The sequence below is a fragment of the Macrobrachium nipponense genome, chromosome 23 (genome assembly GCF_015104395.2).
Source record: "Macrobrachium nipponense isolate FS-2020 chromosome 23, ASM1510439v2, whole genome shotgun sequence".
NCBI lineage: Eukaryota > Metazoa > Arthropoda > Malacostraca > Decapoda > Palaemonidae > Macrobrachium > Macrobrachium nipponense.
Genome location: NC_061090.1, coordinates 14,103,949 through 14,128,344, shown reverse-complemented (window position 1 = coordinate 14,128,344; position 24,396 = coordinate 14,103,949). Strand labels below are relative to the sequence as shown.

Genomic DNA, 24,396 nt, shown 5'->3' with positions numbered 1-24,396 from the left:
GTTTAAAGAAGAAAGTAAGCCTGAATATGCTTCAAGAGTATTCAAGACTCTCTTTTTAAATAAGGGGGTAGAATTTACCTTTGCAACTGAATCTTGTTGCATTATTTATCCAAAATATTTTGCGATTATGCAGCACTGGGATCCGTCATTCATTTTGCGTAATATCCTATTCTCGCGGCTGTGGTGACGTCATCTATGTGCAGCCAAAAATACGTTTTTGAAGATGCCCCCTAAAATTAGTGTGATTGATGTAAATAATCTATCTTCACAACCGTTGAACTAATAAGTAACCAATGACTACAGAAGAAAACTCTTATAACTAAAGATATTCTTGTCTGAGTTCAATAAGAGCATGCATCCTCAATGTTTGTTTGTTTGTATGGTGTTTTTACGTTGCATGGAACCAGTGGTTATTCAGCAACGGGACCAACGGCTTTACGTGACTTCCGGACCACGTCGAGAGTGAACTTCTATCACCAGAAACACACATCTCTCACTCCTGAATGGAATAGCCGAGAATCGAACTCGCGACCACCGAGGTGGGACGCCAGCACCACACCAACCACGCCACTGAGGCGCTTGTATTTCAATGTTAATTCTCATTCGGGAGAAGCTTGACCAATCTCGTTTGGTGTCACAGCTGCTGGTGGTGGTTGCTCAGTGGCCGTGTGCTGGTTGTTGAGGTTTCACCTCCGATGAGGTGGTCTGCGCCTTGGCTTTGTGCTTCTGTTTTCTTATGAACATCGCAGGTAAGAATTGTTTAAACTTCCTTGTTGTTTTGAAATTGAAGTATTCTGTCGAGAAAACGAGTGACTCCTAGACATGGGTTTATTTAAATCAAAATGAATAATCAGACCTTTTTCGCCACTTTCAGCTTCGCTTCGTTCGTAAATTCAGCAAATATAGAACCAATAGTTATTTTGCAGTTCCACCCTCATCAACCTCGCTAGGAATAACTCAACAGATGCTCCGCATACGTAAATCGCCCGTGTGTGTCACCAACTTTAAGATATTAATCGTTATAATTTCCTCGATTTGTCAGCAACTCAGGTTTTTCTTATCACAATCTGGTCATTGTATCCATAATTGTGTTATTGTATCAAATATTCCTTATCGGGCAACAATATGCTTCAAATCTATAACAGTTTAATTTTGCTTGTGACCAGTGACCAAGTATGTCGGGAGTTCTAAGATCTTGAACTTACTGCACCTCAATTGCCTTTGGTTTTATCTAATGGCCCGTAACGTGTTGGACTTAGCACTTTTACCATATTATTATTAGTTAATATTATGGTTTTCGACACAGGCAATGGAAATCGAGAATCTTCACGGCGGTGTTGATGGAAGCGAGGACAAAATGGGCACTCTCGTAGAGCTGGTCCACATCAGCAAGCACGGAACACCCGAACAATTCAGATTAGATGAAGATGGTGGCGTCACTGGGCTCTCTAGCTTCGAGGATCTGTTAGAAATAATCAATCCGCTTGGTCGTTGGAACGTTACTACGTTATTCTTCTGCTCTATGGGTAACTATTTCTTTTAAACATTTGTTTATATGTTAATCTTCTTAAGTATGTTTAGAAATGTTATTATGTAACATTGCGAAAGGAAATACTTTACTTATGACAGCTGTATCGGAAAGCGAAAGCAATAAATAGAATGGAAAAAACGCCTAATCTTGCTATTATTCCAAGTTCCAAAGACATCTTAGTACTTATTTCTTAAACCAGTAGTGTTTTTTTTCGATATCTTCATGTCCTCCTGCATGTACATTGTATGAGTGTGAGCTGATTTTAGTTCCCTAAGTTTGTTTTTAACCAGTGACGGATTGATGTCCCCACTGTATTCTGGAATGTACTAATCATCAGTCAGTCAGTCAGTAGTCGACTCATTTCTGGAGCTAGTTTTGCTGGAACAACAGCTCATTTTTGAAAATGTACTGCAAGGCCTGTCCACGACAGTTACTTTGGCGAATTAGGTCAGGTTAGGCGATCTGGTTATGATATTGCACTGGTCAAAAGTTGTATCTGTGATTTTGTTGGTTTACCATAGTAATTCCCACATAAATATGTGATGTTGTGAACTGGCATGAGAAGCACTTATTTTCGGTATGTTGCAATGTGATTCGAATAATTCGGTGATCCATGCTGTGGCTTTTCAAAACGAGAGGTCCTGGGGTATAAAACAAAGGAATGATTTTTAACAAATGGTAACGACGTTCAAATTGGATAGGAAATTGTTGGAAACGTATTTTTGTCAAATTTTGCGGTAGTATGCATAATGTACTGAACATTCCCCTTTTTGCACAGATTGCCCCAATGAGATTGGCGCAACGCTTAAGAATTAAATCCATAAACAAGATGCAAACTGCTAGAAATATAGTTTAATTTTTTTAACTTTCTTGCAGCTTGCGCCTTGCTCCCGCTGCAGGCCCTCTCATACCAGTTTCTGGGCAGCACTCCGGAACACTGGTGCCATGTCAAGCCTCTGGCTGAAAGCAACTGGACGCGAAAACAAATGGTAGACCTCGCTATTCCTTTATATAGGTGAGTTTAGGTGAGTTTTCCCGGTGTTTCAGGAAGAGAAGGGAGGAGTCTATTATTTTGGTCATCTTGGGTACTCTGGAGCACTCAAAATTCCGTTCCAGTCACGTTTTGATTGATTGAGTGGTAGTCTAGGGGCTGGAGTTAGGTATGTCTGTGTGCATGAGAGAAGCAGAGAGTTACTCTTTAGATTTGATAGATATGGGGTCTTGGCTTAAAAAAAGACTCGGGTAGACTTGTGGGAAGGTGGGCCTTCTCTTGTACCAGACGTTTGAAAATTACACATTTGAATGAAATTTTCTTCACAATCGCGTCAGATGATTGAGTAGTAGTCTAGATGTTGGAGGTAGGTAGCACGGGTTATATTTATTTGTCTTTCACTGGAAGGTGGCCATATAATTATTCTTCATTATCCTTTGGTTGGGACGCATGTCTGTACCATGGCAATTCACTGTGAACAGGAGCATGCCCTCATGTATACATGTATACTTTCCTTTCACATTGTGTGTATATATATATATATATATATATATATATATATATAAATATATATATATAAAGAATCTAACGGTCATTTTTACCAGATACATAGGTAATTGTAATAGCTACAAATGCCCTCTTAACTACTCGAATTCTTAGCACTTTTCTTGTACACACTTGTCACTGCAAAGCAAACCTTAAGATCCAAGTGCAAGATATATGAAGAAATTAAGATGTCCGGTAGCGGGGACACGAACCCGTGATAACGTAATCACGGCAAGGTAACGCGGGTTTCGTTTCCCGCTTCCAGACATCATAATTTCTTCATATATCTCGCACTTTGATCTTCAGGCTTTGTAGTGAAAAGCATATCCAAAAAAGATCCAATTTTATATATATATATATATATATATATATATATATATATATATATATATATATATATATATATATATATACGCTTAAGCTACAAATGTCCTTTAATATCTAATTCACTCTACCTCAGAATTAATATATTTTCATATAATTATGTTAACTGAAGGGGAACTTTTAGTTGATAATAATTTGTCGGCTCCCGGGCGCGAACCACCTAGGAACCCAAAAATCAGGGCATACAGTGAAGCGTCTGTAACCATTCAGCTACCACGGTGATGTGACCAGACATTATATATATATATATATATATATATATATATATATATATATATATATATATATATATATAAATCATGTCTACCACATTCTTCTTTCTCCTTTCTTCTTTTTTTTTAAACATACCCATGGGCATGCTGTTCTCTGAATGCTTGCTATAGTACAAGTGCGTGGCCCTTTGTCTTGAATACTAGAATGAATCAACCGGATGAATGATAATAATAGCAGGGCTATTGCATCTCTCTGGTTCAGTTCCTTATTTCGACCTATCTATACTCGCATATTAAATCTATTCGCCAGGGGTGAGTTTGCATTATGTATGCACATGTATAAGTATCTCATATATATATGTATATTATATATATGTGTGTGTGTGAGTGTATGTATGTATGTGATCGTTTGTTTGTTTGTGTGTACATAATGTGTATGCTCAAGCAGTACGAATGTCAGAATGACAGTTATCGCTAGCATTAGGGTTAATTTCTTATCATGAAGATCATTTTCTTTCCCTTTTGCGATAGTTCCTCATCTTCTTTTCTTTTTCTTTACAGCAGTGACCCAAATGAAAAGAGCTGCAAATTCTATAATTACAATTACTCAAAGGCGGTGGAAATTGGATATGAAGCTGCCATGGAAAACAGAAAGTCGATCTCCATCGGGGACGGAAGTCCCATCTACTGCCCATCTCGAGATTTCAACACAAGTCACTATAAATTCACTCTCGTCGCTGAGGTAAGCTCTGATATGCTCTGAAATAAGGTCTACCAAAGTGGTATCTCATCTGTTCTTTATATGAATTTTAATTTCTACCTGTTGACCAGTGCATAGCTACCACAGCATCTGTCGGAAACTTTTAGTTCTTCATCCATTAATTCATTACTCTCTCTGTGCATATAATTCCGAAGAGCATTCCTCAGCTTCACCCCTAAACTTTCTTGTTACTAAACCATTTTTCCGCGGCTTTTGTCCCGGCTTACATTTTCATCATGTTGTATAACAACTCATGACATCTCTTTTGCCTTGAAGCGACGCCTAAACCCGCATCCATTTCTTTACCTATTAGCCATTTCATAATATGAAGTGGAATATCCCCCCCTATACGCACACTGCGCCGTCCACCTACTTCTTGGTCATACTCGCTTCCTATATGCTGAGGCCAGTAACCCTGTCACTTCATTTACCCTGTTTAGGACTCTCATTCCTCTTTCCTCCCGACAATTCCAAAAGTAAGTTCTCTTCACCAACCTGACTTCTTTCATTCTCTCTGTATGCCATCTCAAAACACTGATCTACTATACCTTGGCCCTTGCTAACGCCCTTTTACCACTCCTTTGAATTTCCCCATCTTTCACTCTTCCAGTTCCTCTTATACTACAAACACAACATAATTCATTTCTACAGTTGCATCTTCTTTCTTTCTTTCTTTCACATTGAGCATCCACGCTTCATTTCCATGGGCATGCCAAAACACACATGCACACACACACACACACACACACACACATATATATATATATATATATATATATATATATATTATATATATACTATATATATATATATATAATATATATATCTATATATATATATATATATATTATACATATACTATTATAATATATATTAGTTATATTTATAATGTTATATATATATATATAATATATATAGATATATATTATATATATATATATATATATTTCTGCCTACATACGTACATATGTATATATATGTGTGTGTATGTATGCATGGATGGATGCCATGCCATTCAACCCAAAGTTACGATGGTGGAAATATATCAGGGGTGTCTTTAAAAATGACTAAGCATTGATTTTCTGGTCTCATTTTAGCCTTCTCAACTGCAAAGAGCTTGCAGGATCCGGGATGAATCATCCCTGGCTCATTTTTAGATAATTTTCTTTTGTAAACTGAATTACTGACGACTTAAGAATATTTCAGTTATAAGATTTATTCCTCTAGTGACAACATATGATCTGGCCACATCATTTTGAACTGGTATCCCGATATATGCATAAATAAGACATTTAGTGTCAGTATTGTAATAGACTTATGTCGTTCAACTATTATCTCGATATATTTTCTTGTTTAACCAGTATAGTGGGACTCATAATTAAAGCAGTGTATGTTTTATGGCTTGTTACAATTGCCTCCTGGAGTAGTTCAATCGTGACTGGTTTTCGTGCGTAAATACTTTAGGCCTCCAACAGTATTAGAAATTTTTTCAAAACCAAACATATGTGGAGTGCAAAATATGTTTTTACCATTGGCTATTTATGCATCACAAATGCTGTAAAATGTCCTTTTAGATTGTCGGGGTTCCTGGATAGTAAAGTATCTTCCTGTTTCCTTTTATTTTTAGATATAATATTTTTGGACTAGATATTCTTACCTAATGTGCACTGAAGAGAAAATAAATGTTTCAATGATTTTGAATGCAATGTCCCGAGTAATTATGTATACTGACCATTCGTAGTTTTTCTTAGCAACTTATATCTAAAGATTCATTTTAGAGTCGGTAGGAATCATACACAGAATATTAACCAGTACATTTTGATAAAATTAGTTCATTTGTATAAATAAGCATAATTTTCCATCAGAATGAGTTGCGTGGTAGTCTGTGACATTATTTTCTTCTTTTTTTCTCTCTCTTTTTTTGCTAAACAGTGGGATTTGGTTTGTGAAAGACGAGCTTTGTATTCAACGACCCAGTCCACGACGCACATTGGCATCCTCCTTGGGGATCTGTTTTTCAGCTGCCTGATGGATAAGTATGACATTAAAGCTATCCAGATGTCTTAATACTAGATAAAAATCATTAAGGATGCTGATATATGAGGGATTTAAAGATATCATGCATAATTTTCACATGTATTTGAATAAGGAAGTTGACCAAAGTAGGGCAACATTACCTCATTCTAGTTAAGTTACAATCTTACGCACCGAATTCTATCACACTGACGTAATTCTGAAGTACACTGACGATTGCTGTTTACTTCATTTCTAGTTATCTGATTTTAAAAGGAAACTTCCATAAGTTAGAGTCTTCAAAGCATCAGTATAGTTTCTCTTATCAGGACCCAACTTCTCTTTTGCTTGAAGGTTCGGTCGCAGGCCCGTCGTCCTTTTCTGCTCTGTGGCAAGTCTGATATCTGGTTTAGGAGCAGCGGCTTCACCCAGTTTTATTATTTACATTATTCTGAAAACTGCAGTTACCTTCTTCATGATGGGTATCACCACAGGGTGCTTTGTTCATGGTGAGTTGAACCACTTTCTGAAAACTTATCTGTGAGAGAATTAGCTGGTGAAGCCTCAGGTTCGTGGCAGTTCATAGCAGTTTGGCTAGTGTGTTTCACCTGTTGAAGTGTACCTATGTATGTTTTAGCTTATTGTCCTATTTGTTACGATTTTTCGTTGCTTATTGTAAAGTCTACGTTAAAGAAATATAATTACTTTCATTGAATTTTTCCTCCTTTTTTAATCTTCATATATATATTCTTTTGCATTTTAGTAATAGAAATGTGTACGTCCAGTCAGCGATCCTCAGTTGGGACCACTGGAACTCTGCCTTGGTCACTGGGCTTCATGCTGGTGCCAGGCATTGCTTGTCTCGTTAAACCCTGGAGATGGCTGCAGGTCGCTTACACTCTTCCGTTGCTTTTCACCTCATCTTATTACTGGTAAGCTTTAGTGCACATTTGATCCTCAGTATTAAATTCGAATTGATTTTCAGTCTGGTATGTGACATTCTTAATTATTAATTTAGAGAAAATGGATAAGTATATGACTGGTAAATATATATATATATATATATATATATATATATATATATATATATATATATATATATAATTCTAAAGGATTCTGCCACAGGGAAAGGTACTTATAATACAAGGTACCAACGTATTACTTTACATTTTTCTCTCCCTTGTAATGTGTTCTTTTTCACCGAAAGATGTGGAGTATTTTTTTCTGCATCCGTGATTATCATTGCCAGTCATCCTTAGAGCGGTCATCGGTGCAAGGTTGTTGATACTAAATATTTCGATAATATTAAGAATGATTAAACTATGCTTTTCAATGTCTGCAGCGCATCTTTATGCCAGTAATTACGGGCAGGCACTTAGTGCATCTTATTTCTACGTTAAATGAAAATGTATACGGTAATTTCAGGATTATGACTGAATCTCCCCGTTGGTTGATATCACATGGCCGCTACAGGGAAGCTGTAGAGATTCTGTCAAGAGCTGCCAAAGTCAATGGTCGTGCTTTTCCGCCATCTGATGCCGTCATTGTATCCATGAAGAACATTAGTCCACCGGTAGGTACATTGCGTACACTTTTTTTTTTAAACTTTTTTATTATTATTATCGCTCAAACAGAAACGAAGCTAATTTCACTTAGCTGGGGACTTGGTACTTCTGACTCTAAAAATAGCATTTGAGTTTTGATTGCTTGGCACATCATCTCATATTTGACATGCTTAAATCTCTCAAAGATATTTGAGCAAAGAAAAGCCAAAACTCTGGCCATCAAACAAAGTAAATAAAGGAAATGCTGGCCAGATATCAATTATAACAGCTATAATCTGAGATAAGATAAAAAGAATCTCCCCATAAGTAACACTAGGAAAAATGTGTAAGTAATGGAATTCAAGAAATTATTACCCAAACCCATAAGGAAAATCAAACTACGAATTTAAAGGAAAACGTTACAATCTACATTATCCCAATCACAGAGATAATGGTAAAACGATAGTCAATAATGAGGAACACTGAGGAGGGTCTGAACCATTGACACTATCCAAACTCAGAAGCATAAATTTAAAACCAAGTCTAATTCTACCTCAACTAATCGTAAGTGCATTATCAAGACTATATATAATTAAGCTTTGACATCTAACTAGAAGAGAAGAGTAGTAGCCTGCAGCAGAAATGGAGGCACTGTACATTCCCAGTATGAAGAATGAACGAATAACTGAAAATAAATCGGAACTCTGCCAGTATGGACCCTAGATGAAGGTTCAGATAACATAAACGAAAACAGTAAAAGTAATTTCTCTTATTTCCAGGGTTGTTCAAGTTATTATAACTACCTTGATCACTAAGTTAATAAGTTCATCTCCCCTATAATCAAAAACCTTTATCCATTAACACTGAAAACCTGATGTCCATGCTATCAGCAACAGCACTCTTTGAGAAAAAAGTAATTCAAATTCCTGTCTCTACAGGAGTCGGAATAGTGCTCGCTATTTATAAGCCCAGTGATTAGTTAGGACAGCTGTTTTCAGAGGGAGAGCCCCATCTATCCTTTCCAAAGGAGGGAGAAAATGTGTGAAAATGATGGTAGGAACTTATACTATTAACTGAAGGCCAAAAGGAAGGCTTTAACCCATAAAGGTCAACTAACAATAACAGGTCCTACTACTAAGAGAGACCTCGATTAGAACTAAAACACCAATCAGGGATTAGATATTTTTAACAAAAAAGCCATAATCCCCAAGGAAAAAATAAACCACTGATTGTAGTGTTAGTTTTCTGCAAAAGAAAACTATTGAGATGCTTTGTCTGTCCGCCCTCAGATCTTAAAAGCTACTGAGGCTAGACGGCTGCGAATTGGTATGTTGATCATCCACCCTCCACATACCAAATTGCAGTCCTCTAACCCCACCCCAGTAGTTTTGATATTGTTAAAGGTTAAAGTTAGCCATGATCGTGCGTCTGGCACCGCAACCACACGGCCCACCTCGGTCGGCTGAGAGTTTCATGGGCCGTGGCTGAGAGGTTTCATACAGCATTATATGCTGTACAGAAAATTCGAGTGAGCCGAAGTTTCTTCGGGTCATTTTTGACTTGCTTTGTATAGACGACTCCCTGCAATATTAAGAGACGTTTAGAAAATTAACTCATAAGATGTCCACAACCTTAAAGTCTAGAAAGAAAATTGAACCAATTTCAGAAATTAAAACCAAGTTTACAATTTGAAACAGTAAAGTGTCTTCTAGATTAACCTAGAGAGTCTGAATCCCTGACTCCAGCCAGAGCAGGATGCTAATATGCTGGCATGAAGGCAGTTATTCAATCCATTAAATTGCATTTCAACTTATTAAAAATCATAGTTTTTAATGCCTGACTTTCTATAATGTACTTTAATGATTTAGGGCAGCACTTAGATATTCAGCAAAACCCTTCTTGACGTTTAATGAGAAGTGCGTTTCAAATAACGTTCCACTTGAACATATTGCCTTTTCTTGTTCAGAGAAAGCCCACGACGGAAGCGAAAACTTTCCACCCCGTCGTGGGTCATCTCAGACATCTGATGGTACTGTTGCTGAGGAAAGAATATCGAAAGAAGATACTCATCTCTTACTTCTGCTGGTTTGCCTCATGTATGGTGTACTACGGGATTTCGCTGAACTCCACCAACCTCAGGTAAGGTCAGGCTGAGAGCTTGAAAGAGGAACTGTTGAAAATTTCTAATGACTTCACATAGTATGTTCGTCATTCGCGTTATTATTATAAAAGTACACAGTCTTACTTCATTAACATAGGTAGTTTTCGTGATGGCGAAAGTATGATTTAATTTTTGAGAGTTAAGAAAAAAGGAAACGAGAAAAGAGAGACTGGACGGTTAGAAGCTTTGGACAGATAAAAATGACAGCGAATGATAATATTCAGTTTTAAGTCATATTTGACTTTTGCTAAAGATAGAAATGACTGATGCAATAGTCGAAAGCCTCAATGTAGACCTGGAAATGATGGTAAATATGAATGTTCACGTATCAGTTAGTTAAGCACGAAGAGTTAATGAGACTGTGGTTATTTTAAGGTAATTATGCTCGAACACACACACACAATATATATATATATATATATATATATATATATATATATATATATATATATATATATATGTTAGCGTGTGTGAGCGAGTATGTGTATGTATGGTTTTGCAGATAAATTTATGCAGGTATTTTTGTTACATTTAAAACAACTATGTGGCGTTAACTATCTAAAGTGAAGCGTAGGGAGCATTCTAAAAGTAAATCAAAGCTGAGTGACCTCATAGGTCCCAGCGCTTGGCCTTGGACCAAAATTCTGTATTCCATATTCCAAACTATATGAACTTAGAGTATGAAAGTGAATTATATACCATAAATGGTAATGACAGAACGAAGGAAGTCCATCTCTTTTCGATTCTCATCTGTTACGGCCAAAAGATATGAGTAAACTCGAAGTTCATCATATTATTAAGAAAAAATGTACAATAATGACACTGTAAATTCATTCCATCTAGCTGTGTAGTACTTTCCTGGACTGATAGGTAAGGGTACTTTGAGAGAGAGATGAATCTCTACAGAATGAGAAGGCAAATGAGTCATTAAGGGATCCTTTTGAGTGCACTTTTCTGGCAATAATTTTAAGATGAGTAATCAGGATGAAATTCGTCTACCGTGTTCGTTTTTTATAAACAAGCTGTCAGCCATTGACTTACTAAAGTAACGACTCCGTCCCTAGAGAGAAAGTTGTGTAAATCCATCTGGTTCGCTCAAGCTACCGGCAGATTTGGCTAAAATCGTAGGTTTATTCTTGGTTGTGAAATTATTTTTGCAGGTGATCCGGACGAATACATATGTATGAGTAAGTGATGCCATAAACTCGGCGATTAACTCTTCAGGAGGACAAGTTGATTTCCCCCCTTTTCACTAAGGTCTGGTAGGAGATTGAGCCACTCAGTCATTTTAAGGCAGCGCCTGTTGTAAAAGTTATAGTCTATCGTAAAAGTTGCCAAAGAATTTAAAGCCCCTCATTGGCTATCCTCAGAAAATTAATTTCGTAGTCTGTAGTAACGTTTATAAAATAAGTGAAAAAGTTTTCGGACTACTTTTCATGTAATATATATAGATTGTCATTCCCGGGGCTTGTTTCGACCATCCTATAAGAGAAGTATGATGATTTGATAAGGGGAAAAGCTTTGGATCAGCTAGATTTGTTTTTCTCTTTGATACAGGTCGAGTTTTGTTTCTTAAGGGATATTATTTTATTGATTTACTTTCCAGTACTGATCCCTACCTGTACGTGGTCCTGGGATGTGTGGTAGAACTCCCTACCTATTTCATAGCCTGGTTCTGCATTTCTCACTTGGGCAGAAAGTTGTCTCTCATTATTTGCTATTTAGTGAGCAGCGCCGCCGTTTGCGGAATCGCCATCATCCTGGCAACGCTGGAAACAGGTAAGTGCGAATGCTCATTAATGGAATATGCACGCCAGCTATAAAATGCGTTGATAATTTATTCTGTATACAGTCACGTGAAATCATGAAACTCTTTGAACGAATAGCCTACTATACTCTGTTTTTTTTCATCTGTCCATCCGCCTGTGGTGTTTTTGTATGATTATAATAATATCATATTTCGAATATTAACGGTGTAATTCGCATTCAGTAAATTATTAAAACACTTTTCAGTTGCAAATGTACACCCAGATATCCTTTTATTTACCTAAAACCTACAAATAGCGTAACTATCTAAAGCCCGGGACGCAGTGTAACCTAAAAACACCACAGGCGAATGGACAGATGAAAAAAAACAGAGTATAGACTGTGCCAGACTAATGATACCCATGCTGTTTGCAGTGCCTTTCAGCTTGTTGATGTTCTTGTGCCTGAGTGGGAAGATCGCTATCATCACATCTTTTGTCATATGTTTCGTGTACACATCTGAGCTCTTCCCAACTAGATACCGACCCTTGGCAATGGGACAGTCAAACGTCATGGCTCGTGTGGGAAGCATCACGGCACCTTACATCAATGACATATTGGTGGGTGGGCTCCACTTATGTTGGCATTTACAACCTTTAGTATCTCGTTTTGAATTTAAAGATAACATTTTACAAATTAGTTTATGTAGTGTTCGGTGCGAATGAGATTACTATTACCGTAAATTAAGACAAACGTTCCCAAGTTTACCATCGTTTCTCAAGTCTCCCGTAAGCACAGTTACCTTTATATTTGTTTTTAAGCTGTAATTTTTTTTATTATTTATGCACGGATGTAAATTCCACCAGTACCTAGTTGATCTCTTGACGAGGGATCTCAGTCTAATGACATCGCATTTCAAGCACATCACTCTTACCATTCCTTTGCAAAAGTTTTCTTGAGGACGAGATCCAATCTTGGATAAAAGAAATCCAATACCTATTCAGAATAGGTGATACGTTATAAAATACTCTTTCATTTCCATTTGTGTTCACGAAGTTAACGACAAATATTAATAGTGTCAGTGCCTTGCATTTCAGGGTACCGAGATCCTCTGGGCTCCCTCTGCCATGTTTGCTGTGATTTCAGCCATAGCCGCTTTCTTGTGTCCGCTTCTCCCAGAGACAAGGGGATCCATCATGGCAGAAAATGTAGAAAATAAAAAGGAGAGGGAAGATGACAACAACATCATTTTATTACAACGCCCTGTATCTGTATAAAGATAGATATCAATTTAGTTGTTACTTTATATAAATAATGAATGGTTGTTACCTAGAGTAGAAATAGCTCTGTCACAGATTTTCTCATACCTACTTCAATACATTGCTGAAATCACTTCATCATATTCCAATCTATCTAGAACAGGGGGTTTCAACCTTTTTTTCACCACGTACCCTTTCAGGTATTTTTAATGTTAGTGATGAAACCCCTCCACTACGTATAAGGAAAGCAAAACAATGTCAGAAAAAATTCCATTGTGTATATTTGCAAGTATTGTGCTGAAGGGAAGTACATAATTATCCTGACGTAACCTGTATTTTTGTAAACACAAGGAACTCCATTAAAAATAAAGAAACTTTTTTGTGTAATTATTTACCTGTTTCTATGCAGTAAAATTTCAAGGTTATGGTACTAAGCTGTAAAAACAAAATGCATTATTATTACATCAGCAGCAAAGGGAGTTAATGAGATTGCTGAAACTGTTTTTCTTCAGCTAGCCTAGTCAGCCGGGGAGCAGTTTTTGCTAAAGCACAACGAAAGCCGGCTTCCATATTCATTCGAGACCTTAGTTTTGATTTTATGACAATTAAGTGGGAAAACGCAGTTTCCAACAAATACTACGTTCATGGGAAAAGCAACTGAGAACGGGGAGGAGGCTCCTCTGCCACATGTGGATAAAATCATTTAGATATTTGACACCAGAACCTGACTAAAGACTTTTTCTAAAATAGATCACAAGCATTGGAGCCATTCACGAGTTCAATAACCTCTTCCTTAATAGCATCATTAACAAAGTAACATCTGTGTGGAAAGGGTCTCTAATTAGCTTTAACTTTCCTTCAGACACATCAGGAAAGCATCTGTCTGCTTCATTTTGCAGTAATTAAAGTCAATCCACTCTTATAAGCTTGCCATCTGAACTACAGAAGAGGTGTCCGGCCTGTCAGCAAGTGGGCAGCCTGGCCCTTAACCCTTATAAACCCGTGGGGAGCGCGTACCCCCTGACAGACCCTTGGCGTACCCTCCTGAGGTACGCGTACCCCAGGTTGAAGCTCCCTGGTCTAGAAGTATTTTAAAGGGGCTCAGTTTTTCTTTTATTTTCATTCATTCAACACCCAAAATTTCACAGTTGCTTTTGAACCAGTATACCTCTCAGTAACATCCACAATCCCCTCCTCGTTACAACGTTAACCCAGTGTATCACGAATCACCAACATACAGCATACACTTTCTCCTGTCTCTCTTCTGCAAAGTGTTCTTACTCCAACTTGAAAACTCTTACCAATTTTTACTCGCTCTCCGAACCTGGTGCATTCTTTCTCATATATCTCAAGGAAAACAGTAGAGCGAATGCTGAAGAGTAAGATGTGTGTGGTGTCCTGTCACGTATAACTGGGCCACATGATATATGGAGGAACTCTCTCCTTCAGTAGAAGGCCAAATCTGCACTGGTAGGAGATGCTAATGAGGGCACTTTAAGCAGATGGAAAAAATTACCTAAAGATGTTGAGTAGAGTCATTAATTAGACAAACTGAAGTATTCCAAATATTATGAATAAAGCCAATATAAAGCTTTAGTGACTGCATTTTTGGAAGAAGATTTAGTATTATTAGCTGTGTAATTGTTTTCCTCCTGTTACACATTTCAAACCTTGGCCAAAATTCTACATTCTATTCTCTATAAAGCAATTTTTAAGGAAACTAAACTCTTAGAATTGCAATACTAGTGAAATGTTGAGTTACGTTTTCATCAGACTATTGGGAATTTATACTGAGAAATAGATCGAAACTGGATTGCAGAGTTTCATTAAGATTTTCCTTAAGCATAGAGCTTACAGGTAAGACAAAACAATTCAAGATTTAGAATGGATCTCAGTGAATATCATGGAGGTAAAGGCATGAATAAATGAAGAGGGTTACTAAAGAAAATTGTCTGGTAAAGATGAGGAAGGGTAAAGTGAGAAAACTAGATGAACTACAAGAAATGGAAGGGGAGCAGACATTTTCTGGAAAAAAATGCAGTACAATTAAATGTATAACTTAAACAATTTGCGAATAGTAAAAGTGAACTCGTGGATAAAATTTCCTTATGCCAGATTGTGCTGCATATCTTGGAGATATCAAGAGAGATGGAAAAAGTTCCCCCAGTTTCTTCAGAGACGGTTATCTTTCTATAGATTTGGGGTATTTTTCCCCGTGAACTCCACATTTCACATTGGTAGCTATTTATAGACTTTTAACTAATATGTTAATACTTCTTATTACCTAAGTTTTAGCTTTATAGCAGCAGCAACAACATCATGATAACCAAAAGGTTTCGGGATCAGGTATAATGAGATTTTAGTGGGTACGTAACACTTAGGGGACAAAATTTAGACTCTGATAAGAATGACTAATAGGGCGATACCTGTATTTACGAACTCTTAAACCTTGGTATAAAAAACCAGAAACGGGTAATAGAAAGTCTTGAAAGCAAAGAATTGGGCACTGACATTCTCTTCTTTTCAGATGATGGTATGGTGGTAGCAGAATTAATCGAAAAGGAAGGTAGGAAAAGCAATGTATAAAAAGGAATAAAGTATCTTAAATAAAACATATAGAGGGGATTAATGTTTTAGAAGTGGCATAGATTACGGGTATAAATAAGATATAGCATACGTAAGTAGATTTATCGCTGAAAAATCATCATGCATGTAAAAAAAAAAAGATTAGTGAAAAGGCATACGTATATTTATTTCATGAGAGGTTATGGGTGGAAGACTACGTCAACACTAATTGACCATGTAGTTAATGCGTGTGGTTTACAGCCGCAACTAACTTTAGTATGAAAAAATGCACAAGAGCAGATTGCAGTCATAAAAAGGAAGTAATTAAGCAAGTAATTGCAAAGAAATAAAGTGTAAGAAAGCTTATTGGCTTCTATATATATAATATATATATATATATATATATATATATATATATATATATATATATATTATATATATATATATATATATATAATATATATAAGACTTACAAGGCGAACATGTTAGTCATTGAAAAAGGAGAAAAATTGCCATTTATGCCAATGTCGAAAGCAATATATATATACACCAACATGTATATATATGCATGTATATCACCAAAATTAGGAACAAAACAGAATCAAGTTTTGTAGATGTACCGTTACAAAGAAAACAGTCACACCGATGTACTCGACTTGTCCTCATTGTTATTGTCAGCGAAATTGGCGGGAATTTTACGCGGGAACTGTGTCGGCGGCCAACCTCGGAGTTCCAGTCTGTCTGCTCGTGAAGTGTCTCTGAAATGGGTACCACTACCAATGATATTATTGTTGATCAACGAATTCGCGACATTCAGAGAGAATATCTAGAGTTCCTGGAAGATGATGTAAGTATCATTTTGGTAATTATAGACCCCGAACTCATAATAACTGCGTGTCATTAGTGTAACCGTAAGCCCGCCTTTGTTTTCTCGGTCAACCTGTTGCCCGACTCAGATTTGTCAGAATATTTATGAGGAGATTTGTTACGTTTTGTTGATTACCTATATTTGGGAGGTTATTACTGGTTAGTAGTACATATATATTTCATTGCCAGCTAAATTGGTTCTTTACATTGTGGTAGGCCTTTTGCGAGACCTTAGCGCATCTTGGGCCAGTACCCGTAAGTGCCCCACAGTGCACTTCCCAAGATGTGAATGTCTTGGGTAGCTTTCTTTTCTTTCTTTTTTTAAGCCTAGGTCTCCTATCAGCTTCGTTTTCTTGGTCAGATGACTTTTTAATGGGTGGCATGGGATGAGGCTATGATAGCCTAGCACTCTTGCCTTTTCAAATCTGTCTGGCAACAAATAGGTAGCCTAACTTGGATGGTGCTAATTTAGGTAGCATAAGTATAATTAGGCCTAGGTTGTAGCTAAGCCTAGCCAGTTTATGATTTGGGTAAATGACCAAACGGTGACATAGGCTAGGTAGCGGCCACCGATCCTGGAATGCTGCCACCTTCCCGAAAAAGTACTTGATTTGCTGTCGTGAATAGCCTATCAGTCAAGAGTTGTGGACCGTCCCCGGCAGCACACCGAGACCTCTACGTTCCTCTCGAAGTAGGGGAAACAACCGAGTGGACCAGCTGATCCAATCTTGCCCGCTTGTTGATCCACCCTCTGAAAAAGTACTATTGCTTACTTCGAAAGGAGAGTAGGAGTCTCAAGGTGTTGCTCCCACCCCCGATGACTCATGACTGGTGACCATCTCCGGTGTCGGGACGTGTTGAAGTACTTTTTTGAAAAAGGGTGGATCAACAAGCGGGCAAGACTCGATCAGCTAGTCAACTCGGTTGTTTCCCCTAAGTGTTTTCTCCAGCCTAAGTTATGAAATAATGGCATAATTCAAGCGCTTTTTCTGGAAGTGGCCATGTTCTGAGAGAGGTGGCGGCTATGTCGCAGTTCGATCATTTACCCTAGACCCAGTGATTAGTCATGTGTAGAGATTTATAGGCCCATTAACCCATGAGATGTTAGTAAAAGGCCAATTAGTGACAATGGCAATAGTTATATGTATTTACAACCTCTGTAATAGTAATAGGCCTAACAATATTTCCTTGCATATTTTTTAACTTCACCTAATGATATGCTTGGTTGTGATCACTTTTTGTTGTACATTAATAGGCCAAGCAAAAATAAAATAGTATAAAATACTTTTAAAACTTGACATTTAAAGACATTTTGTGGAAAGAAAAAAATTTTTAAAACCACTTTTTAGTTTTGGAATCTTCCATTCAGTATTTTCAGAGACAATCTCAAATTTTTTCATGACAGTTGCTATTATTCCATAGCTATTCGAGAAACCTCCCATAAATGTAAAAAAATATATGGTAGATCTAAGCCGGTATTCCGCCATTAAGCTATCTCAAAAATATACAAAATTAACAAAGATTTATAAAAAATCTTTGACCGTTGCTGAACTTTTGGATACAAACCCACCCCCCTGCCCCATCCTGACCCCTGGCAAAAGGAAGGTTTAAAATTTCCCATAACATTTTAGAATAAATCATCATTAGCATCGTCATTGTCCTTTGCAACATATAAAGCGTCAATTCTAGTGACGCTCAGCACTTTGTGGGTTAAATGCACATTCTGAGTGTGCATCGTCCTAGTGTAATATAAAGCATCAATTCTAGTGACGCTCAGCATCTTACGGGTTAAATGCACATGGTGAATGTTTATTACAACTGTGAAGTGTAAGTTATTGGGTTGTCTAGGCTTAGAAAGGTACTCTACCTGTCAACATAAATTTATAGTTAGGCTATCCCCACATTAATGTCATCAGTGACTTCTCTAACCCCTATAATTCCCACATATCCTCCTCAAGTCTTCAGAGCATAGCCAAGTTAGGCCAGATAGCTTAGTCTACAGTATTGTTTATATGACAAAGTATCATTTGTGCCATCATTTTTTTGTATGATTGTAATGTTCATTAATGCTTATGGCCAGTTAAAAATACAAAATTTGGTGTTTAAAGTCTCATGTATATTGAGACCCCTAACACTTTAAATGAGGCTTTGGCTACTTAAAGGACTACTCAGTTGTTCCGATACGTAATACAAACCATCGGTCCTTTAACAATAGGAAGTAGCTAGCGGCAGCTGGAACGGTTGTAAGCTTCGAACAAGGGGAGAACGGTAGTTAACTGCTTGTCCGATCGTCGCGCGGTAAACAAATCACTTTTGCTTTCGGCCGTGTGAGGATAGGACGTGCTCGTCATCGCTCTGCCCGCTTTGTCGTTTGCTTTGAGTATCAGCCCTCTTTTTCCTAGTGTGATTGAGAGTATATGTTTGTAAGTACTTTGGCATTTCTTTTTTCATTGAATAATGAGTGATCAAGAAATGGAGATTTCGCCGCGCCCCCCAGTCGCCCGTAGAGTAAGTGCCCGGGCTGAGGGGCGTAGATGCGGCGGATTCAGATCATTTGTGGATGTGGATCCACACGAAGTTTGTACTCGTTGTCGGGGGCGAGAATGCTCCCGCAACGAGCCATGTGTAACATGTATGCATTGGTCCGAGGCGCAGTGGGTTCTGTACGAGGGCAGGAAGAGACTTAGGCCGCCAAAGAAGTCATCGGAAAGTCCAGTGACTCCTTTGGTAACGGACACTTTGTCTTCTTTCCTGCCCCCCGGCGGCCAGCCCCCACGTTTCACGCCTTCCCCTGCGGGGGGGGTAGCGGAGTCCTTCTCCTCTCTCGATCTGTCGAGTGTGGAGGAGGGCGCCCGCTACCCGGACGTCCAGTTGTACTCGGGGTCTTCCGTCCGCTCTGGGTGGGGTTCTTCTCCCCCCAGGCGTGAGGAAACCCCTCTAACTAACCCGACTGTTGCTTCCGCAGGTGTGCCATCAGCGAAGGACGACCTGGGACAGGTGTGGGAGTCGCTGGGACTGCAGGGAGTGCCTAGCATACAGGGGTTGATTCAGCGGTTGGCGGGGTCGGCAGTGGTCACTCATGGTACGGTAACCACTACTACCACCACAATATCTACACCAGCATATGAGATGCCACCGCACTTGGTGTATACACCACATGTAATGTCGGTGACACCCACGGCTGCAATACAAAAACCGATTGCTGCCGTACCAAAGAGGACGGTGCCACCGCCACCTGGGTTCTTTGTATTGCCGACCCCGGACTTCCGCTGCCCCAAGAGTACCCCCTGGACCTGCCGCCAGTGCCGAGGATGACGGTAGCTGCCGACAGGACGCCTGGCTCTCCTGTGGTACCTGCCGTGCCTGCCGTACCTGTTGCTGTCCCTGCTGCTCATTCCCTTTCAGATAACGCGCATGATGTTCCTGCTGTTCCTGGACCTGTTCCTGTTGTTCCTGCTGTTGGTGGTGCTGTCACAGTCTCAGGTCTTTCCGGACAGGTGCAGTCGGGCCCTGTTGCTTCGGCAACTGCCCCGGCTCCCTCCTGGATGGAAGACCTGACGTCTGTCCTGCGGAGCCTGGCGAAGAAGAAGAGGAAGATGTCGTCGTCGTCTTCGTCGTCTTCTTCGTCGTCTGCTGCCTCCTCTTCCCCTTCGACTTCTAAGGCTAAACAGCCGAAGAAGAAGAAGGCTGCCTCCTCCCCCCCTAAGAAGACTCCTTCGGGATCTTCTAAGGGCCCGGCTCGCACAGGCGAGTCGGGGAGCTCTTCTGCTGGTCCTCCTGTTCCTTCAGGAACGGGGCGTCTCTTCTTCTTCTGCAAAGAAGAAGACGACGGGGACAGAGGTTGCACCAGCCTCGGGCTGGTGGTGCGTCCTCACCTGTGTTAGCGGTTTCTGCCGCTAAAACCCAGGTTCCGTCTCGGCCGCTTCTCGTTCGCGAGAAGTACCGAGTGGACGCTCTTCCACGGGAGACCGTCCAGCCAAAGTCTTGACGTCCGAGCTCGCTCGCCGTCAAGACAGCGGCGCGGAGCAGAAGACTGGCGAGAGTCGTGCACACGACTCGCCAGGCCAGTGGACGCTCTCGCAGCGATCAACTGGCTGCTCGGGCTGACGTGACGGTCGCTGACCAGCCACGGGTTGAGGCGAGGAAGGGGTCCCCGCGGCCGCCGGTACCAGCCACGGCTGGTACCAGCGGCTCGACGCGCCGAGAGGACGCTGGCCGGTCTCGACGCGACAGAGAGCCTAGCAGGTCACCTGACCGCCGCTCCCGTAGGGACCGGGCGGAGACGGTGACCAGCGGCAGCTCGCCTGACGCTAGAGATCGGTCTCGACGTTCTCAGCCGAGCCTATCGCCCCAGGCGAGCGGCAAGGCTAGGCCTGCTGCTCGATCGCCACCGCGGGTTGACGATCAGCAGCAGCCCTCCACGCACGCTGGTCCTGCCAGCGAGCGAGGGGGGTGGGGGGAGCGTCAGGTCTGCCTCTCCCGTACCTTCAACCTCCTCGGGCTATACCGGGAGGAGCGAGGTACCGAGTGATCACGAGAGGTGCGCCGCTCGTGACCCAGCTATGACGCCCGTATGGCTCAGGCACGGTTTTAGGACCGACCAGAACATACGCGCAAGTAGTTGGAGGCGACCGTCAGGGGTCTGTCGCTGTTCCTCCTTCTGAAGGAGGAGTATCGCGGGACCTGTTCTTGCTGGAGGGACTGGACGGTCCTACTCCACAAGACGCAGTAACTCCCGAGATACAGAGGAACTTTGCAGAAGTCATTAAGCTGATTCGTCAGCATAATGACCTTGCGGAAGGATCGCCGCTCCGCCACCGGCCAGGAGCCCACGTCCCGGCTCGAATCATTTTGGGTCTCAAGAGGGAACCCAAAATGATGGTGGGGTACCGCGATCAGAGCTTGCAGACTCAGTCCTGGATCAGGTGGAGAATCTCGTCTCAGGACGGGAGGATTCGCTGAAATCCGGACGGTCTTCTAAGCTGCTTCCTCCCCCTCTACAGCGTCAGAGGCGATTCTACGTGCCTTCGGAAGACCCGATACTGCCTAAACAGGTTAACCCGGAGTTAGCGAGGCTGACTCCAGGTGTGTCCTGCAGCAGCTCCTGTCGGAGAACCTATGGTTCTCGCAGCAGGAGGCACTTGCCCTGGAATCTACCGCTATGGCAGCGTTCCAGGCAGTCTCTTGGTTGGATTTGTGGTCCCTCACAATATCCAAAGTAGCGGCCGGCTCGGGAGTTCTGCTCTCGAAGACGACGCTTCTTTTAGGAGACTGTGCCAGTCTGGAGGAAGAGCGATCTCTTACCTCGCCCATCAGACTGCTAACCTGTGGGCCAACTTGGTTCTTCGACGTAGGGACGCAGTCCATTACCCGAGTGACCAAGGGGGCCGGGCGGCTGAGGCGGCACTCGGGCTCGAAATGGACCCATTAGGAGTTCCCCAGCTCTCTTTCCCGGAGAGATGGTGGACGCTGCGGTGGAAAGGCGCCGCACTGACGACAGTGACCGCTTAGTTCACCAGGCAGTCTCGAAGGTTACTGGGCAATCTCGAGCGACTGCGGCCAAGCCAAAGAGCTTGGCTAGCGCTTCCACGGCGGCGAAGACGGTTGCACCGTCCAAGCCCCGTGCGAAGACTCCTGCTGTTTCGACTTCTGCTAGAGGAGGCCGTAACCAGCCCTCCTCCCAACCCTCCTTTCCCCGAGGAGGTGGTGGAAAGAAGTCGAAACGAGGAGGGAAACGCTAGGGACGGCGTTCCCCCTCACCTGCTGCCGGAAGTGGGGGTGCCTGGCGAGCCATTGGGCGACTTGGCAGCGCTACGGCGCCGAGAACTGGATAGTAGACGTCCTTCGGGAGGGGTATCTACTACCCTTCGAGTCTCGGCCCCCCCTCATCTCCAAACCGGTCCATCTACAGACCTATGTCCGGGGATCAGCAAAGGACAACGCTCTTCGACAGGAGATCAAGACCATGCTGGCGAAACGAGCTGTAGAAATCGTGGAGGACCAGTCACCGGGCTTTTACAGCCGCCTCTTCCTAGTGGAGAAGGCATCGGGGGGCTGGCGTCCGGTGATAGACCTCTCTCCCCTGAACCGCTTCGTTCGCACGACGCGGTTCACGATGGAGTCGGCACGCTCGGTGCTCGACTCGATCAGGGGGAACGATTTCATGCTTTCAGTGGACTTGAACGGACGCGTATTTTCAAATACCCATCCATCAGTCCTCCAGAAAGTACCTCCGCTTCATCTTCGACGGGACGGTGTACCAATTCAGGGCACTTTGTTTCGGTCTCTCAACCGCCCCACAGGTGTTAACGCGAGTGTTCACTCTGGTGTCAGCTTGGGCCCATTCGCACGGGATACGTCTTCTGAGGTATCTCGACGATTGGCTAGTCCTGGCGAGCTCCCGCTCGCAGTTGCTACAGGACAGAGATCGACTCCTCAAGTTTTGTCGCGATCTGGGGATCGTGATAAACTACGAGAAGTCCGATCTCGAACCCAAGCAGAAGATGAAGTACCTGGGTATGCTGATAGACACGGTAGCAGGGCAGGTCTTTCCCGCAGACTTGCGTATCAGCAAATTCAGGGAGGCAGCCGGCCGGTTCCTGTCTCGGCAGGAACAGGCAGCACAGCAATGGCAAGTCGTGATCGGCCATCTGTCGTCACTCGAGAAGTTAGTCCCTCACGGGCGTCTTCACCTGCGGTCTCTCCAGTGGAGGCTAACGGAGAGTTGGTCTCAGGCCAAGGGATCCTCCTTATACTTTTCCCGTGGCCTCTCACGGACAAGGTGATGGGCCAGGACCGCTAGCCTGGTGGCTCGACGACAAGAACCTCTTAAGAGGAGTGCCCATACGCACTCCCCCCCCGGAGATGCTTCTGTTCTCAGACGCATCGACCGAGGGATGGGGCGCACACCTGGAGGAGTTGCTGACTGCAGGTGTGTGGGGAACCATTCACGAAAAAGCACCTTCACATCAATGTCCTGGAACTCAAGGCGGCGTTCAACGCTCTCCGAGAGTTTCAGGACCGCTTGGTGGGACACTCAGTGGTGTTGATGTGCGACAACACCACAGTAGTGGTATATGTCAACAAGCAGGGGGGGCTAGTGTCTCTTCCGCTCCATCAGTTGACGGTGCAGGTGCACGAGTGGGCCACGGCTCACTCGATAGAGCTGTCAGCACGCTACATTCCAGGCAAGAGGAATGTAGTAGCGGACAAGCTCAGCCGTCGGGAAAATCAGGTGATAGGGACCGAATGGTCTCTACACCAAGACGTGGCGGAAAGGCTCTTCAACCTGTGGGGGCGACCGGTCGTAGACCTGTTCGCCACCCGGCACAACAGAAAACTTCAGGTTTTCTTTTCAGCCGTGCCGGACCCATGGGCAGCTGCAGAGGACGCTCTCCAACACCCCTGGGACAACCTCTTCGCCTACGCCTTTCCTCCCTTCTGTCTGATTCGGAAAGTGATCAGTCGAGCGCTGGTCACTCCCAATCTCAGAATGATCCTGGTGGCTCCCAAACGGCCTCAAGCCGTTTGGTATCCGGACCTGCTGGCTCTTCTTGCGGACGCACCGAGAGAGCTACCCAGTTGGCACAACTTCTAGCCCAGCCACACGTAGAACGGTACCACCAAGCAGTCCAGTCCCTTCAACTTCACGGCTGGCTGTTATCCACCATCTCTTGCGAACGAGAGGCTTTTCTCGTAGCGCAGCAACAGAGATGGCTGGACACGTCGACAGTCCTCTGCAGCTGTGTACCAGGGGAAGTGGGCCGTCTTCTGTGGTTGGTGTCGTAGACAGGGTCTGTCTCCTCAGAGCCACTCTT

General features: G+C 42.1%; 2 protein-coding genes across 2 annotated transcripts in view; both read left to right on the top strand.

Annotated features, from left to right (window-relative positions):
• The first annotated feature begins 613 nt into the window (after positions 1-613).
• On the top strand, positions 614-13,810 carry LOC135196215 (organic cation transporter protein-like). The gene is made up of 12 exons (XM_064222850.1): positions 614-749; positions 1,307-1,526; positions 2,408-2,546; positions 4,226-4,406; positions 6,357-6,460; positions 6,792-6,946; positions 7,201-7,369; positions 7,863-8,010; positions 9,948-10,120; positions 11,749-11,921; positions 12,324-12,508; positions 12,986-13,810. The coding sequence occupies exons 2-12, from the start codon at positions 1,310-1,312 to the stop codon at positions 13,163-13,165; spliced, it is 1,824 nt and encodes a 607-aa protein (XP_064078920.1). The 5' UTR covers positions 614-749; positions 1,307-1,309; the 3' UTR covers positions 13,166-13,810.
• A 2,591-nt stretch (positions 13,811-16,401) lies between these two features.
• Positions 16,402-24,396, top strand: part of LOC135198759 (DNA replication licensing factor MCM3-like) — a 31,303-nt gene continuing 23,308 nt past the window's right edge. The window contains exon 1 of the mRNA XM_064226673.1: positions 16,402-16,559. Coding sequence (XP_064082743.1) covers positions 16,476-16,559 — 84 coding nt within the window. The 5' untranslated portion in view covers positions 16,402-16,475. The remainder of the gene's footprint in view (positions 16,560-24,396) is intronic.

Excerpts from the sequence above, each read along its gene's own strand:
- LOC135196215 (XM_064222850.1), top strand. The coding sequence starts at position 1,310 with ATGGAAATCGAGAATCTTCACGGCGGTGTTGATGGAAGCGAGGACAAA. Across the intron at positions 7,370-7,862 it reads TTCACCTCATCTTATTACTG|GATTATGACTGAATCTCCCC; the intron begins GTAAGCTTTAGT and ends CGGTAATTTCAG. Across the intron at positions 8,011-9,947 it reads TGAAGAACATTAGTCCACCG|AGAAAGCCCACGACGGAAGC; the intron begins GTAGGTACATTG and ends TTTCTTGTTCAG.